The 15,496-nt window shown below is 38.2% G+C and overlaps 1 protein-coding gene across 4 annotated transcripts in view; it reads right to left on the bottom strand.

The window, feature by feature from the left end:
- Positions 1 to 1,322: 1,322 nt before the first annotated feature.
- Positions 1,323 to 15,496, bottom strand: part of slc6a9 (solute carrier family 6 member 9) — a 114,318-nt gene continuing 100,144 nt past the window's right edge. For all 4 annotated transcript variants that reach the window (XM_077537501.1, XM_077537516.1, XM_077537510.1 and 1 more), the window contains 6 exons: positions 11,444 to 11,681; positions 9,466 to 9,600; positions 8,958 to 9,057; positions 8,267 to 8,367; positions 7,208 to 7,378; positions 1,323 to 5,068 (listed from right to left, as the gene is read on the bottom strand). In XM_077537501.1, the coding sequence (XP_077393627.1) occupies positions 4,838 to 5,068; positions 7,208 to 7,378; positions 8,267 to 8,367; positions 8,958 to 9,057; positions 9,466 to 9,600; positions 11,444 to 11,681 (976 nt within the window). In that variant the 3' untranslated portion in view covers positions 1,323 to 4,837. The remainder of the gene's footprint in view (positions 5,069 to 7,207; positions 7,379 to 8,266; positions 8,368 to 8,957; positions 9,058 to 9,465; positions 9,601 to 11,443; positions 11,682 to 15,496) is intronic.

The following is a 15,496-nucleotide window of genomic DNA, read 5'->3' as shown; positions in this document are numbered from 1 at the left end:
ATAGACAAATTCTAGCAGCAAATCATGTGGACTCAGAGGAGAGATTCAGGCATCTTGTCATGCCTAAGTCACTGCTCTGTTTTAAGCTAACTTTAAACTAGAGCAAGTATTAGCCAACATGGTCGTTTGGGGCAACTTGTCTCAGTCATTTTGGGGTTTGTTGTCACATCCGCAAAGAATGGGCCAATGAAAAATGCACTTTTGGCAACTCTGTTTACGTATGCCAGAATTGTTCTTCCGATGATGAGTCTGAAGAGTGTGGAATTTAGTTTGCTAGGTTGTTTCATTGTTTAAAAATGGATTTTCCAGTTGTTAAAACTACAGTATGCTCATGTCAGGACTGGTTTAACTTTCATAATGAACCGTCCATCCATTGCTTTATTTTTTGAAATTCAATTTAATCTCAAATTTCCAGTATAAGGGAAGCAAATCAGGCATTTGAGGCTGAGAGCTATGACCTATATGTCAGCAGTTCCTTAGGACTTTAATCTATTTCATAATATTTTATGTTAAAGTTTGCTCAATGACTACATTTTCAAGATCAATGATAAACAATTTCTCTGGCTGTAAAAGCAAAACAAAACAAAACAAAAAAGCAGGAGAACAAGGATAATTTTGTCCTTGTTTGATTAGTTGCAAAATCCAATGTGACATCTTACCCCATATAGTGTGACAACTTACCCATTGGTGGGGCAACATGTCACATGTTCACTCCCTCGGTTTGATGGCTTATAACTCTGCACTGACACAAAGTACAAAAATGACATAAATACAAAAAATGTACCCAAGACTTTGGTCTTTCCTCTAGTATACGTTGTGTTTGTACATGATGTATTGATTCCAAGAAATATATCAAAGTATAAAAGTGATACAACTATCTCCGGTCTCCCCTGCTAAGGTTTTAATAAATAAATAAGTAAAGAGAAGTCCAAAATAACATGGTTCACACTCCTCAGCACCAAAACAAAACAGGAAAAGACTCAGCATGACATGACATACCATTACTAGACTTGACTTGACTTGGACAAAGACTGAGACAGCAAACAATGAACCGACAAAGACGGAAAGAAAACCAGGAAACATTACACACAAACAGCTGACGAGACAAGGAGTAACACCTGGACAAGACACTGGCTGAGGGAGCTGATTGGTGAACACAAGGTGGAGAAAATAACGTAACGAGACAGATAAAATATGACACAACTCAAATCTAATCACAACCAAATCCACAAAACTCAGAACGTCCATACTTTTATAGATCATAAGTGGCTAATGTGCACACGATCACATGAACATTATTTATTTATTCATCACACAAATGCTGATCTTTAAAATAGATTTTATTTATCAATGTAATTTAACAGTTTTACAATATACAGCTGACAGGACTAAGACATTTCAATGTATTTTGGCCCTAAAGAACAAGAAGAACACACACAGTTAGAGAGAGATATGATAGAAGGTACCAGAAGAACTGTGCTCTTTTCATCTGCGCATTTCCTCTCAAATCCTACCATGTGACATTTGACACATGGTACAAACACAGAAGTTCACAAACTACAATTGGACCATTTCTTTCATTAAAGTAGGACCGCTGGAATCGTCCAACATGGAAATGTATATTCATAAAGTACATTTCATCCTGTTGCTTGTAAAAAAAAAAAAAAAAAAAGTATTTAAAGTGAGATAAACATTGAATAAGTGCTCAATTCAAGAGGCAATGTTGCAAACAGGGTATAGTAGATTCTTCTTTTTTTTTTTCTTTGTTTTGTTTTTTACATTGGAAACATTTTGCTCCTCAGTGTGCTTTTTCTGTTTTCACAATGCTAAAATGCAGTGCAGGACCATATTATAGACACCCCATGCAGAACATACCACAGACTGTGAAATGAAAAATGGGTCCTGAAATCTGTGGAATCATTCTTCACCAAGCAACCACGGCTGTTATACTGTAATTGATAGTGATATAATAATTATTATTATTTGGTGTTTGTTTTGCTCAGGTTTGAACACGTTTAATGTATTAGTATGAGAATTAGTAGCCACTGACTGTATTGAGCTTTTACCACATGTAACAAATACCAAACAAACACAAACAAAGTTATGCTGCTGCAACCACTGTCCATACCTGATCGAGCTCACTAACTGTAAAAACTGACCATTTTTCTGTATCTCAAGTTTCAATCCAAAGCTTTTTGTTTGGCAATACTCATATAATATTAGCTTGTCTTGTGTTTTCTGAGGATATAGTTCTCAAGAACTAACAAAGTGAGACACGAATAAACAATGACTTAAATTGGAAGATAAAATAGGTGGATTTCTTTCTCTTCTCTTAGTACAAAATTGTTTTAAAAGATGGGCTCTATATCATTACTCAAGATGAGAGGTACATTAACATTAACACTACGTCTGCTCAACATGCAGACTCAGCAGTAAAAGCTAATCCACTACATGCAGTACACGGTACACATGACGTCTACATTTAACAAGTCGAAATGACAAATCATACTTGCCCCCCCCCCACACACACACACAAAAGATGAACACACGTAGTCATTTTTTTTTTTTTTTTAGAATTTGTACATTTCCATAAGAAGGTCAGAAAAGTTGTGGGATAGCAGAGACACGGAGAAGTGGTTCATATGACAACATGTTTTTACTTATAACATAATTAACACAGAAATAATTTGAACTATGAGTGACCCAATTCACCGGAAAACGAAAAACAAAAACAAAATTTGTGGAAGTAACACATTTCCACCAAAAGATGTTCCATATAGAACACCTCTTTTCAAGAATTCAATTAAAATACTCACCAAACAAAATACACAATGTTGACTTTTAGAACTTAAATAATGGTATCCCTTCGTCATTTATAGAAATCATTTAGCCTGTTTGTTTCTATCATCCAATAAGCATCTAAAAGCATTTTTACAAAACCGTGTTAGAAAGAAATGTGTGCTTCTTTAGTCCAAAGTTTGGCAACATTGGGACCGTTGTTGTGCTTTCACTGCTGTGCGTGTCAACAGAGGACCATCTTGTGGTTAAAAGGAGAAATTGCAGGGTGAGATTCATTACGTGGCAAACCGGAGGGCTGGGGTGGGGTGAAGAGTCATTTGCCAATGATTAAAAACGGAGGGAAAATGTGGCATGTGGGGTCTTAGGCATTCACTATTACTACTGTTTTGTACTTATGGCCTGAAGTGTACACGCTAAATGTCCATGAATAAACTGTTCCTCAAACTCTGTTTACATTGAAATATACTGTGTACAATATTGTATATGCATGCTCTTGGTATAGTGTTCTGGCTCTGCAACTAATCTGAATATACGGCAGTTCATTACCTTACACTGGAGAAAGTAGTCAGTTCTCCACCTGTGGACTTTCAGGTGTCCACAAAACAAAGATGTAAAAATACAGAACAATCACATGAAACACGCTTCCTGGTATTGTCGTTTTGTGCAGGATCGTGACAGGACAAATTTCACATTTTCTTTTAAAAACATCAACATCAAGTGAAAGGGTAAGGATGAATATATAAGATTCGGATTCAAGTTTTTATTCTTGTACAAAATAAACTTAAGTCTTAATGACTGACTACACTATTATAATAGTGAGATGATTAAATTATACTTCTAGTACAAAACTATAATAACTACATTTCACATTTATTAAAAAAAAAATTGAAGTCGGTGCTGTTCTTGAAACAAGCTACCTTATTTTTTATTTTATTTTTTTGCTTGAATATCACATCACAGCCTCAGAACACGAGCAACTTGTGCAGAAGTGAACACAGAACACACCACATGGGGTGGACTGCAACAACCACACAAAGTAAGACAAGATATAAACCAGTGATGCCTTCACTGGCTACGATCGCCGCTCAACATTCTCCCTCATACGCATCCGAACATTGCATTTAACACAAAGAGGATTGCTGGAAGACTAAGAAAGAGATGCCACTTCTTAATACTTCTAATACTGTTCACAGACAATTCCAGTGGGCGTCTGATATTATAGACAACAATTTCATTGATACAAGGTCTCCCCCAAGCAAACCGCAAAGTTTTCTCGGAATATGAGAATGACCCTGGCATTTCTTTAAAAAAAAAAAAAAAGAGAGAGAGAGAGAAGTACCTCTATGTGCAATTGCTGTGTGCTATAATCAATTCAATCAGCAGCTTTAGTACGTATTGGAAGCTCAGTGTCATTAAACGAAGCATCCAGGACAAAAAAAACCCAAAACAGTAGGGACTTTTCTTTCAAATCAACTTTGTGTGAGGTCACTGCATTGTAAAACGTGTGTAATGAATGCCCCAGTGTAAAATCGTGATTTCTGGCTGTAGAAATGTGAAATCAGCAGGTCCATAATCAGATGACAGGCATGCATTCCTGTGCTGCTTGCAAGCCCAACACAACCAGTCTTACAATCTACCATACCTTCAACTGCATGAATATGGCATATACATGTTTTTACAAACAAATGTAAGGAAAAAGAAAGTGAATTATTAAATTATGTGCAACACATTTACAATCCACCCACACACGCAACCATACAAACTAAATCTTTTGGACAGCGATCCAATTTATTCGTCTTCTTTTTTTTTGTTTTTTGTTTTTTTGTTTTTTTGTTGCCCTAAAGATAAAACACAGATAGCTAATAGAGGTTAGGATGGATATAATAAGCCTTTACAATATGTAAAGGTCTCCAGCAAAAAAAGGGATCTTCCCCACAGACGACTGTGGGAAAGTGTGGTGCGGATAGTGGAGCAGGGAGGAGAGGGGACAAAGGGGGCAGATGGCGTCAGTAGTGGGTGACAGAGCGGGGGATGCCATCTATGCGCTGGGGTTGGGGTTGTTGTGTGTGTTGGTGGAGCCGTTGCTTCCCTGGATGGTGAGGCTGATGTCATCCTTCCTCTCGTTCTCCTCCTCCTTCAGCTCGTCCTTCTCCTTGAAGGGGCGAGCCTCCACACTGTCTTCGGAGGCTGTGGGGGCGTAGCGGCCCGTGCGGTGCTCCCGGAGGGCTGGCCCCCACTTGGGATGTGCCTGGCATGCGTGCTTCAACCGCTGAACGATATAAGGGAGGAGGACAGGTGCTTTAGAGGAGGATTATTGAAATATAGTTATGTGCCTTCAGTGACATCTGGTGGCATCTTGGTGCCAAGCAAGTGAAGGGAAGCCTTCATTTCATCAGGTCACAAGCCTTGTTGAGTAACAAGTGTTATGCCACCAATTTGTGGCTTTCAGTCTCAATTAGGTCTGCTGCACTAACGTTTACAGCAGAGTTGACTCCCCGCTCGAGGGACCACAATAAGTATAAATAAATAAATAAATAAATTAATTAATTAATTAATTAATTCGCCACCAATTTTCACTTTAATCATATGTAAACAATGCACATAAATCCCCCCAGATATTCCAATAGCTTCTTTGCTATTTTTTAAATAATTGAGTAGAATGATCGCTCTAAAACTTTGCCATTATGTAATGTACCTTTGTTGTGACGATTGTTGCATTTGCCAACAGCAATACTTAATGACATTCATTCATTCATTCATTCATTCATTCATTCATTCATTTTCCAAACAGCTTATAGTCACGTTTTAATTTGTGTACTCTATATCCTAAATGTTTGTTTGTATAATGGTGTTTTTGATATACTGTAGACTAAATTTACAAATTCCTTGTTTGTTTTGATGTACTTGTTAGGAAGGAATATCTTCAGTTTTAGCAAAATTAAAATAAGTTCATACCATAACTGTTATGATGTAGCTCTTTTACTCATTCAAAGCCAAAAACGTGTAAACACGGTTTTTAATACTTTGTCATTCACGCCCCAAAAACGTATTTACACGTTTTTTTTTATGTTTTTGTTTTTATGCAAGAGCATACAGAAGGCTTAAAGCAACGGTAGTTATAACATAAAACGGCCAGCAGGTGGCAGCAGACTATAAGAGATCAGCCAGGGCCATGGTGAAACAAGTTCTTTTTGACAATGTTTTCACCAGGAATGTGAATATTGATTAAACCTAGCTATATTCTAATGCTAATTGCTACAAAACGGAAAAAGATACAAACATACACATTTTTTTTTTCCTGATGAAAGAAGAGACACTAATGTTTCGTTTGGTAGTTTCCATGTTTTTTAGCAAAAGAACACAATAATCTGTGGGCCTTGCTAAATCAGTCAAAATCCAGTAAAACAGCCAGGAGCAAAGGGGGTTGCTTCAGTGAAAATGGCTGTAAGTGAATGAGTTCAAGGGCAAGTACTGTATTTTCCGGATTATAAGTCGCTCGAAATATAAGTCAAATTTTTTCTGCGGGGGAAATTTATTTTACAAAAGTAAGACCAACAACAGTAGAGCTCGGACTAAAAAAAAAAAAAAAATATATATATATATATATATATATATATATATATATATTAGGGGTGTGAATTGCCTAGTACCTGATGATTCGATTCGTATCACGATTCACAGGTCACGATTCGATTCGATACCGATTAATCCCGATACGAATTTATAAGTCGATTGTTGCGATTTTTTTTTCATTCAAATTTAGAAAATACTAATCAGTAAGCTTGTAGAGTGTAAGATTTATATGAAAATGTATTATTTATTTATCTGAAATTTCAGTCTTATAGAGGTTGTAATCTGTTTCATGTTTGAACAGCATTAAAATAAAAATATTAAGGCTTAATGTTCCGTTCATATAACATTCTTCCATGCTCACGGTGTGAATCCTAACCCGAAGTCAGACGTTTTGTTGAATATTTTTCCATTAAAAATGGAAGTTTAAAAATCGATTCACACACACACAAAAAAAAGAAAAAAAAAAGGCAATGATGATAAGACGTTGAATCGGTAAGACTACCTTTTTATTGAATCGATTTGAGAATCGCGCGATGTAGTATCGCGATATATCGCCGAATCGATTTTTTTTAACACCCCTAATATATATATATATATATATATATATATATATATATATATATATATATATATATATATATATATATATATATATATATATATATAATTGTATATATATGTATATATTGCACTGAACTGTGTTTGGATCAAGAAGTAAATCTAAAATAAAATAATACATATAAGTTCACCCACAAAATTAGACCATTTTCGTTCATCTATAAATGATACTATCAACAATATAATAGTGTCATAAAGTCTTTAGAGCATGTGTTACCTCTCTGAAAGTGGCTCCTGGGGAGCTCGAGATCTTGTAGAGGGCATAGATGGGTATGCAGATGACTGAGGACAGCGCCATTGAGAAGCCAATGGCCAAAGACCAACCGGGATACACGTAGTCATTATAGGTGATAGGCTTGTACTGGATCACTGTGAAGATCAGGATGAACTGTGAAGACAAAAGAGAAGCATGTCAATATGTGACTGATGCAGAAAATTTAACAAATATGCAATCACTGGTCAAATCTAATTGTGGCTCGCAAGGGCCTGTTGATGTACAGTTACAATTTAAATGAAGTGAGATTTCTTGATTGCTTAGCATCCAGAATATTCTATTGTGTATATGATGTAAGATTGTCTTTTTGTCCAAACAGATCTCAGCTTCTGTGTAATGCCATGTCAATATAATCTGCTCAGGGTCTTCAGACTCAGAACTGCAGGCTTATAACATTCAAGGTTAACTGATTCATTTTGACCCGGAAAAGGACTAGTTTACAAGAAGGAAGGAGCACATACAGGAGGCAGCTTTTATTTATGAATAATCAGCATCTCTGGTGAGTACAATATGTTTTTGTCATATTACTACTGTAGATACTGCAGAAACGTTCCCACACTCTCCACCCAAAACGCTACTAAAGCTATTTCGTATGTTTAATTTACCTTACAATGCAATGGCAAGTATTACTTCGCTAACAGTTGAAATTATAAAAGCAGAAAAAGCAGCTCAAAGTTATGGGCATAAATAGTGAGCTGCAGTGCAGGCCTTGGAGAACAGCACTTCGTCCGTGATAGCGAGGGGAAAATGCTTAGAATCTGACCAGTAATCCACAACAATGAATTTATAGGCTGGCCCAGAAGCTTAGTGGACAAATACTGTATGCGTGGTTGGGAAATTTGACTGATAGCAGCTGCACACATCCATTTCACAGTCAGAAAGATTTGCACTCTGAGGTTGAAATTGGAAACAAAGCCCAATAGATTAGCTTGAAATATAGGTCATATTCCTAAAAAGCGCTAGTGGTATGCAAACCTTGGTTTGTTGTGAGAGTAAACTTACAGAGATAATGACAGGGGAGATGAACCTCCAGCAGACTTTGAAGAAGAGCGGGGGAGGGAAACCTAACATCATTTCAACATCTTTAAAGTAATTGCGGTGACCTGAATAAAAAAAAAAAAAAAAAAAAAAAAGGAAAAAGAAAAAAGAAGTGAAGATGTCATTTAAGAAAATTCATATGACCAAATAACAAAATTAAGTTCAACATTTCTTTTTAGCAAATCCACAATTACCACAATTTGTGACCCTGGATAAGGTATAGAAAATAAATACATTCAGTGTTTAGAGCACTTTTTTTTTGTGGAGCCTAGGACAACAAAAAAATACATTCAAATAAATTCACTGTACATTTTAAGACATAAATTGTAGTAAGTAACAAAAATCTGTAACAGGAAGTTTGAGGGGGAAATTGGAAGTCGAACAATATACTACAATTTATACTTATCGCTATATATTTTTTTTTCTTTAAATCTAACTAGAAAATCACGACCCTTGATGTTCATGTTATTTAAACGACTTCTTTCCGCAATAGCTGAGAGAAAACTGTTGGAAACTGGCCAACCACTGACAACGATAAGAAAACTAGGTCACCGACCCAAAGTTAATCCTAACTCAAAAGCCAGTGTTTAAAAAAAAATGCTTCATCCCCATCCCACATGAACAATGAAGAGTTCCAATGAATATCGCTCCTTACCATAAACATACATAACACAGACACACATGATGCAGGAGATGATGACCAGAGAGAAACTAGCAGCATAGTTATCCATCAGTAGCAACCAGTAGATTCCTGCCTGCGTACATTAAAAAAAAAAGAAGAAAAAAATACAAGAAATGCATGACTGTAGATAATCACTGTATATCACTGGACATACTCTAATTGTTTATGATATAATATATGTTTCATGAATGATGGTCAACAAAACAATCAGGTTCCAATGATAAGGTCAGATCAAGTAAAATAAAAATCTTTTGAGTAGCTGACTCGGTAGTGTCACTGAATGTCCGAACATGAGACTCGTGAAGCGGATAACATTTTGACCTATGACGAAATCTTGATTCCTGTTAACTTAAAAAACAAAACAAAACAAAAAAACCTGACCATAATTCAAGTAAAAACGGAATTAGTTTTCTATTTGGCTGAAGTATGTATATGGGTTCCCACAGAAGGAAAATTCAGGTATAGTGTGTTTTGGGCTTACCTGAGTTGTTAGCGGAACTCCCAGAAGGAATCCAACAATAGCCACACACAGTGTAACTACAGCCTTGTTCCTCATGATCCAGTCGGTGCCGATCTCATCAACAATGGCCGTTACCAGCGTCTCCAACAAACAGAACTTAAGGAGAGAAAAAGGTTATAATGATTATGATCGACCTAAGGAAATTTTGAATACTTTATAGTTTTGTTTCACACCACGCGGAGAACTAGACACATTTTGTCCTTCCGCCTACAATCAAGATTACTTTGGTGAAAGCATAGCTGTCCCATGCAATTCATGATCAGATGTATGACAAAAATGCCAATTTAAATATATCCTTGGTTATTCACTGAAAAACTCACCTGTCTGTTTTTGTGTCAGGCCAAAGCTCGGTCTAATAAAGTGCAAAAGCATTGCTTTGGCACCATCTTGTGGCCTCTTGGTGCCAAGTAACCATGTTCAAATGAGGGGAGGAGCTTAATTTAGACAGGCCATCACCCTGTCTAATAAAAAAGTAGTCTTTTGTCATTGGCTTCTCATTTTGTTATGCCACCACCAGGAAGAAGATAAATATTTCACACTCCCCCCAACTCTCCAATACAACTATAAATAGTACTGTAGTAGATGTTTTTGTTTTGTTTTGTTATGCCACCCCCAGGCAGAAGAAAAGATATTTCACACTCTCCCCATCTCTCCAAGATAACTATAAATAGTACTGTAGTCTGCAATTGGCTGGCAACCAGTTCAGGGTGTACCCCGCCTGCTGCCCAAAACCAGCTGATAGGCTCCAGCACCCCCACAGCCCTTGAGCCATAAGCGGTTAAGAAAATGGATGGATGGATAGTACTGTAGGGCGGCATGGTGGATGACTGGTGAGCACGTCCACCTCCCAGTTCTGAGTACTCCGGTTTGAGTCCAGGCTCCGGCCTTCCTGGGTGGAGTTTGCATGTTCTCCCCGTGTCCGCGTGGGTCTTCTCCGGGTACTCCGGTCTCCTCCCACATTCCAAAGACATGCATGCGACAGGTTAGTTGGGTGCTCCGAATTGTCCGTAGGTGTGCTTGTGTGTGTGTGGATGGTTGCTGGCAACCAGTCCAGGGTGTACCCCGCCTACTGCCCGAAGCCAGCTGGGATAGGCTCCAGCACCCCTGCGACCCTTGTGAGGAATAAGCGGTCAAGAAAATGGATGGATGGATGGATTGTACTGTAGTAGATGTAGCAGCTAAAAACAACAACAACAACAACAACCAAAATGCTCCCTGAGGTCACACACGGCATCGCATTGTGCCCCCCCCATCCTATTTGAGAAGCAGTGATCGAGTGACATCTGCAGGCAATCATTAACAATTTTCTGGGTGGTCAATTACTTGCATATTTTCGCTATTCGTGGTAGGCTCAGTCCCTATCGCCCGTCAATAGTAGGGGAACACAAAATTCACAGTAAAGGACACTGTTAGGGATTTGTGTCCTCACGAAAGTCACTTCGGTCTTCAGCACTTCAATTCTGCAAATTGAAAGTACTATTTTCTCAGGCCTTTGTTAGTCAAGGTCCCTTTTATTCGTCAACACTTTTCTCTCTCTTATAGAGCCCCTGCGTATACACACACAATCTTTCCTACTATATAGTATTGTGTGACCAAGGCGATTAATTTTTAAGTCAGGTTAAGGTAGATGGAGGAGTGCTTTATTTTGGAGAGCTGAAAGGCTTTTTTGCTATGTGATGGAGCTTGTTTGTTTGATGTGTGTGTGTGTGTTTTTTTTTTGTTTTTTTATTGCTGAAATGTGACTTTGGGTAGTATTAGATGGCATTTAATGAATAGCATGTATAGCATAATGGAAAAGGCCTGGTGTAACCACTGCTCCTGTGGTGTCATGGCATCTATAGCCAATTAAAAAACGTTTTCAGGGGTGTGAATTATTCACAGACGTGTATATTTATGTGATGTATACGGGGAAAAAAATGAACTTGCAATGAAACCTTACCTGAGTTCCCAATCCCAGAAGGATTAACATGAAGAAGAAGAGAAGCGACCACAGTGGAGAAATGGGCAGCAGAGTGAGGGCTTCTGGGTAAGCCACAAAGGCCAGTCCTGGGCCATGGTCAGCTACGTCTGACACGGGAACGTTAAGGTGGTGTGCCATGAATCCCAGGATAGAGAAAATGACAAAGCCAGCATAGACGCTAGTTGCACAGTTGGTTATGCTGATGATGATGCTGTCTCTGTAGATAGACACACAGATTGGATGGAAATTAGACAGCTGCTAAAGGCACAAGTTATTGCACATAAATCACCTGTACCTTTAAAGTCAGTGCTTTAATATTGGGCACAGACATGCTGGCACAGAAAATTACCTTCACCAAAATGTGGGTATAAGAAGTCTACACGAGACACACCTGTTCAACTAAATAATTCACAGATCCGGTCGATGCAGTGACCAAGTGGATCTGCAGTCGTCATGTTCACCTCCTATCAGTGACACTTAATATGAGAGTAATCTGTATAGCTGTGGGAAGACACTTTATGTCTGACCTACTTGAAACATGTACATATTGAACATTAGGGTTCCTAGGATTGACCCCAGAGGATTCCCACAGGTCATAGGCATTTGGTCTCAGAGTTACCGATATCGAAAACAGAAACCAGTTTCAACAATTTCACGTCCTTGAAGAGGTAATGGGAGTCGGTTTAACTTTCAAATAATTTGGCGGGAATCTTACAAAGGTGAACAGGTTAATTGAAAACAGTTGCATATCATGATTGGCTATCAAAAGAGCATCTGCGAAAAACTCAGATATTCAAAAGCAAGGATGGGATGACATTCACAACTTTTCGTTCAGCTGTTAAAGAATGTTTCTGAATGCATAATTTCATGAAGGTTAGGATCTCATCACGGACGGTCCAAATAATCATCCAACGATTGAGACAATCTGCAGACATATTTGCATGTAAGTGGCAAGACTGAAAACGCCGGCAGCTTCTTTGGGCCTGAGTTCATCTGAGATGAACAGACGCAAAGTAGAAAAGTGTGCTGTGGTCTGACAAATCCATATTTGAATTTGTTTTTAAAAAATCTCCTCCGTCCTCCGGGTGAAGGAGGAAAAGGGCCATCTGGATTGTTATCAGCGTAAAGTTCAAAAGCCAGCATCTGTGATGGGAATGGTCTGTGTTAGTGCCCATGGCGTGAGTAACTTGCACATCTGTGTACATACAGGTTTTGGAGCAACATATGCTGCCATTCAAGCAATGTCTTTTCAGGGATGTCCCTCCTTATTTCAGCAAGACAATGCCAAGAGTGACTTTGTAATCAAAGAGAAGGACTAGCCTGACCTGCCAACAGTCCTGACCTGTCTCCTGACCAAAATGAGTGGTGCATTATGTTGTGCAAAATGCAATAATGGAGATCCTGGACTGTCTGGTAACTGAAGAGTACATAGAGCAAGAATGGAAAGAATTCCACCTATAAAACTTCAACAATTACTGTCCTCAGTTCCCAAAGGCTTATGTTTTAGTATTAGTGTTGTTAAAAAGAAATATGATGCAATACAGTGTAAACATGCCCCAGCCCCAGCTTTTTTGGGACCCTGAAATTCAAAATGAGTGAATATTTGCACAAAAACAATACAGTCAAGTTGATCAGTTTCAACATTATATACCTTGTCTTAGTAGTGTATTCAAAGGAATAGGTTTAATTTTGTCGGTTGACAATTCTAACTATTTCGGCCCACAGGTCTGTCCAGTGTCGGGATTAATTTTCGCCAATATTCTACAAGGTGTGAACAGATGACTTTCATTGTGGAAACAATGAAATTAAAAAGATTTGCAAATCATTGCATTCTGCTATTTACGTGTTGCACAATGACAGATCTTCCTCTTTATTGGAGTGTGTATTTTCTTCTATTTTAACTCACATCAAATCGATTGAAGAAGATTTCCCCTGAGCATTGCGCTGTGTAGCCTACCAGCATAAAGCCTGGTACACACATAAAAACAATAGGGCAGTTTTTGTCACGATTTTGCCCCTTCCAGACCAAGGACGTCAAATGCCTGACAATCTTATGTCTTGTAAGATTATCTTTGTGTGAGCTGTGTTAAGAGTGGATTTGTACCGATAATTGGGTCCAAAAGAAGTCAGGGCCGACAATCTAAAATAATGAACATGTTCAATATTTATGACGAAACTCTTGGGGTAAGCCGAGCTTCTCCCGAGCCAGCTGACTCCGCAGACTGCGACGTGAATGGAATTTAGCCAATCAAAGAAGCTCTCTGACATGACGAACAAGTGCCCGGAAATAAAACAAACTAATATCACCTACCCAAAGTGCATCCATTTTATGAATATTAAGTGGTTATAACAAGGACCAGGCGCCTGCCACGAATTGCGTGATTACGTCAAGTAGCATTTCTGCTCAGTTAAAATGTGTTCCCTCCCTTGTAGGATGGAGGTTAATGCTTTTACCCCATAAGCTCGTGGTCAGAATATCAAGCTTTGTCCGTGTTTTTAAGTTTTTTTTTTTTTTTTTTTACAACAGTCTATATGTCTATCCATTGTCATTTTTGTATAAATGTGGGTATCCATCTGGCTATTGCCAGGTTAGGGTTCCCCAGGTACCAGAAATAATTTTCCAAAGCAATCATTTCCTTGCAGACATTAACGCTTTATACTGCTCCCGTCTCCTGTCCCCTTCGGAAACATTCGGCAATCAACGGGGCATACCCGGAAGTGACATGGTCAGCTACGTCTGACACGGGAAGTTCTGGAACTTTAAGGTGGTGTGCCATGAAGCCCAGGATCGAGAAAATACAGCCTTATCTGCAATATATATATTTTATACTGAGGAAGAACATTAGAGTAGGATAGAAAAGTTAAAAAAAAAACGAAAAAAAAACCAGGGGGGAGTTGTGGTGGAAAAAATCTGGAACAGCTTTCCATTAGCCTCAGCGCTGAACATATTTCACCTTCCCTCCTCTTTTAATTAAATGAATGATTCTTTTTATACGTTATGGAATGATTTTATTTACCTTCTTGTAAATGTATTTAGCTTTAAACCACTTTGAATGGTCTTGAGTATGAATTGTGCTCTAAAAATAAACTTCATTTGCCTTATCCTGGTCTCATTATCTGATATCACAAAAATGTAATATTTGTAAGCAAATTTATTGTTTGTAAGCAATAAATGTTTCCCAAGAAAATTGTCCGACTTTACACCTGCTCCAGTTGATATGTGGCCATTTGCGAGGTTGCAGCAGTGGGAAGAATAAGTCCACTGGGATGATGCCTCAGAAGTAGATTAGCCTGAAGTGCAGCTTTGCGCACAGATAACTTCAAGTCAGTTCACGCCTTCTCTCTCCGTGATGCCCTCGCTCTGCCAGCAAGCATGGATGAGCTCAGGAGAGTAAATGATGTCCTTTTGTTTCCTTATTGCCTCTCCTTTCATTCCATTTCCAGTCTCTTGGTGTTCAGTGCAGTTACTTGACACAAGTCGAGAAATCCAAAGAATCCCTAATGTTCCTCCTGTCTTACATCATCAGAACTTCTCCTCCCACCATCTTAAACACAAATCACTTTTCTTGCCCTCCGACCTTCAATTTTTTTCACATATTCCTGTCCCTCTAACCAGTCGCCTCAAGGTTCGAGTAGCTTTACTTTTCCTCCTTCAATTTGTCTTTTCTTTTTGCCTTCTCATCATTTTGTGCCTATCTAGCATCACAGACTATTGAAAATAATAAGATGCTGCTCTGTGAAGCTCAGCCCAGTACAATCATAACCTGGAAGAGGACATTCACACTCATACTGCAGAAACACTTGCCACTACTCCAACACATCAAGACCAAATTAATTGCACATAATAAATGGCTTTTTCACTTTCTTGTCATTAGTTTACCAAATACTGTATGCATTCTATAGTGTAGCCAATGGACACCATTTAAATAGGTTTCAGTTTTTTTCAATGATTCTGATTAATCAATAGATAATTAAAAATAATAATGCTTCAGTTTTAATGACACTGTATGGTACAGATTTAACAATTAGCTT

This window comes from Festucalex cinctus, chromosome 1 (assembly GCF_051991245.1).
Source record: "Festucalex cinctus isolate MCC-2025b chromosome 1, RoL_Fcin_1.0, whole genome shotgun sequence".
Lineage (NCBI taxonomy): Eukaryota > Metazoa > Chordata > Actinopteri > Syngnathiformes > Syngnathidae > Festucalex > Festucalex cinctus.
This window is presented reverse-complemented; position numbering and strand designations above follow the sequence as displayed.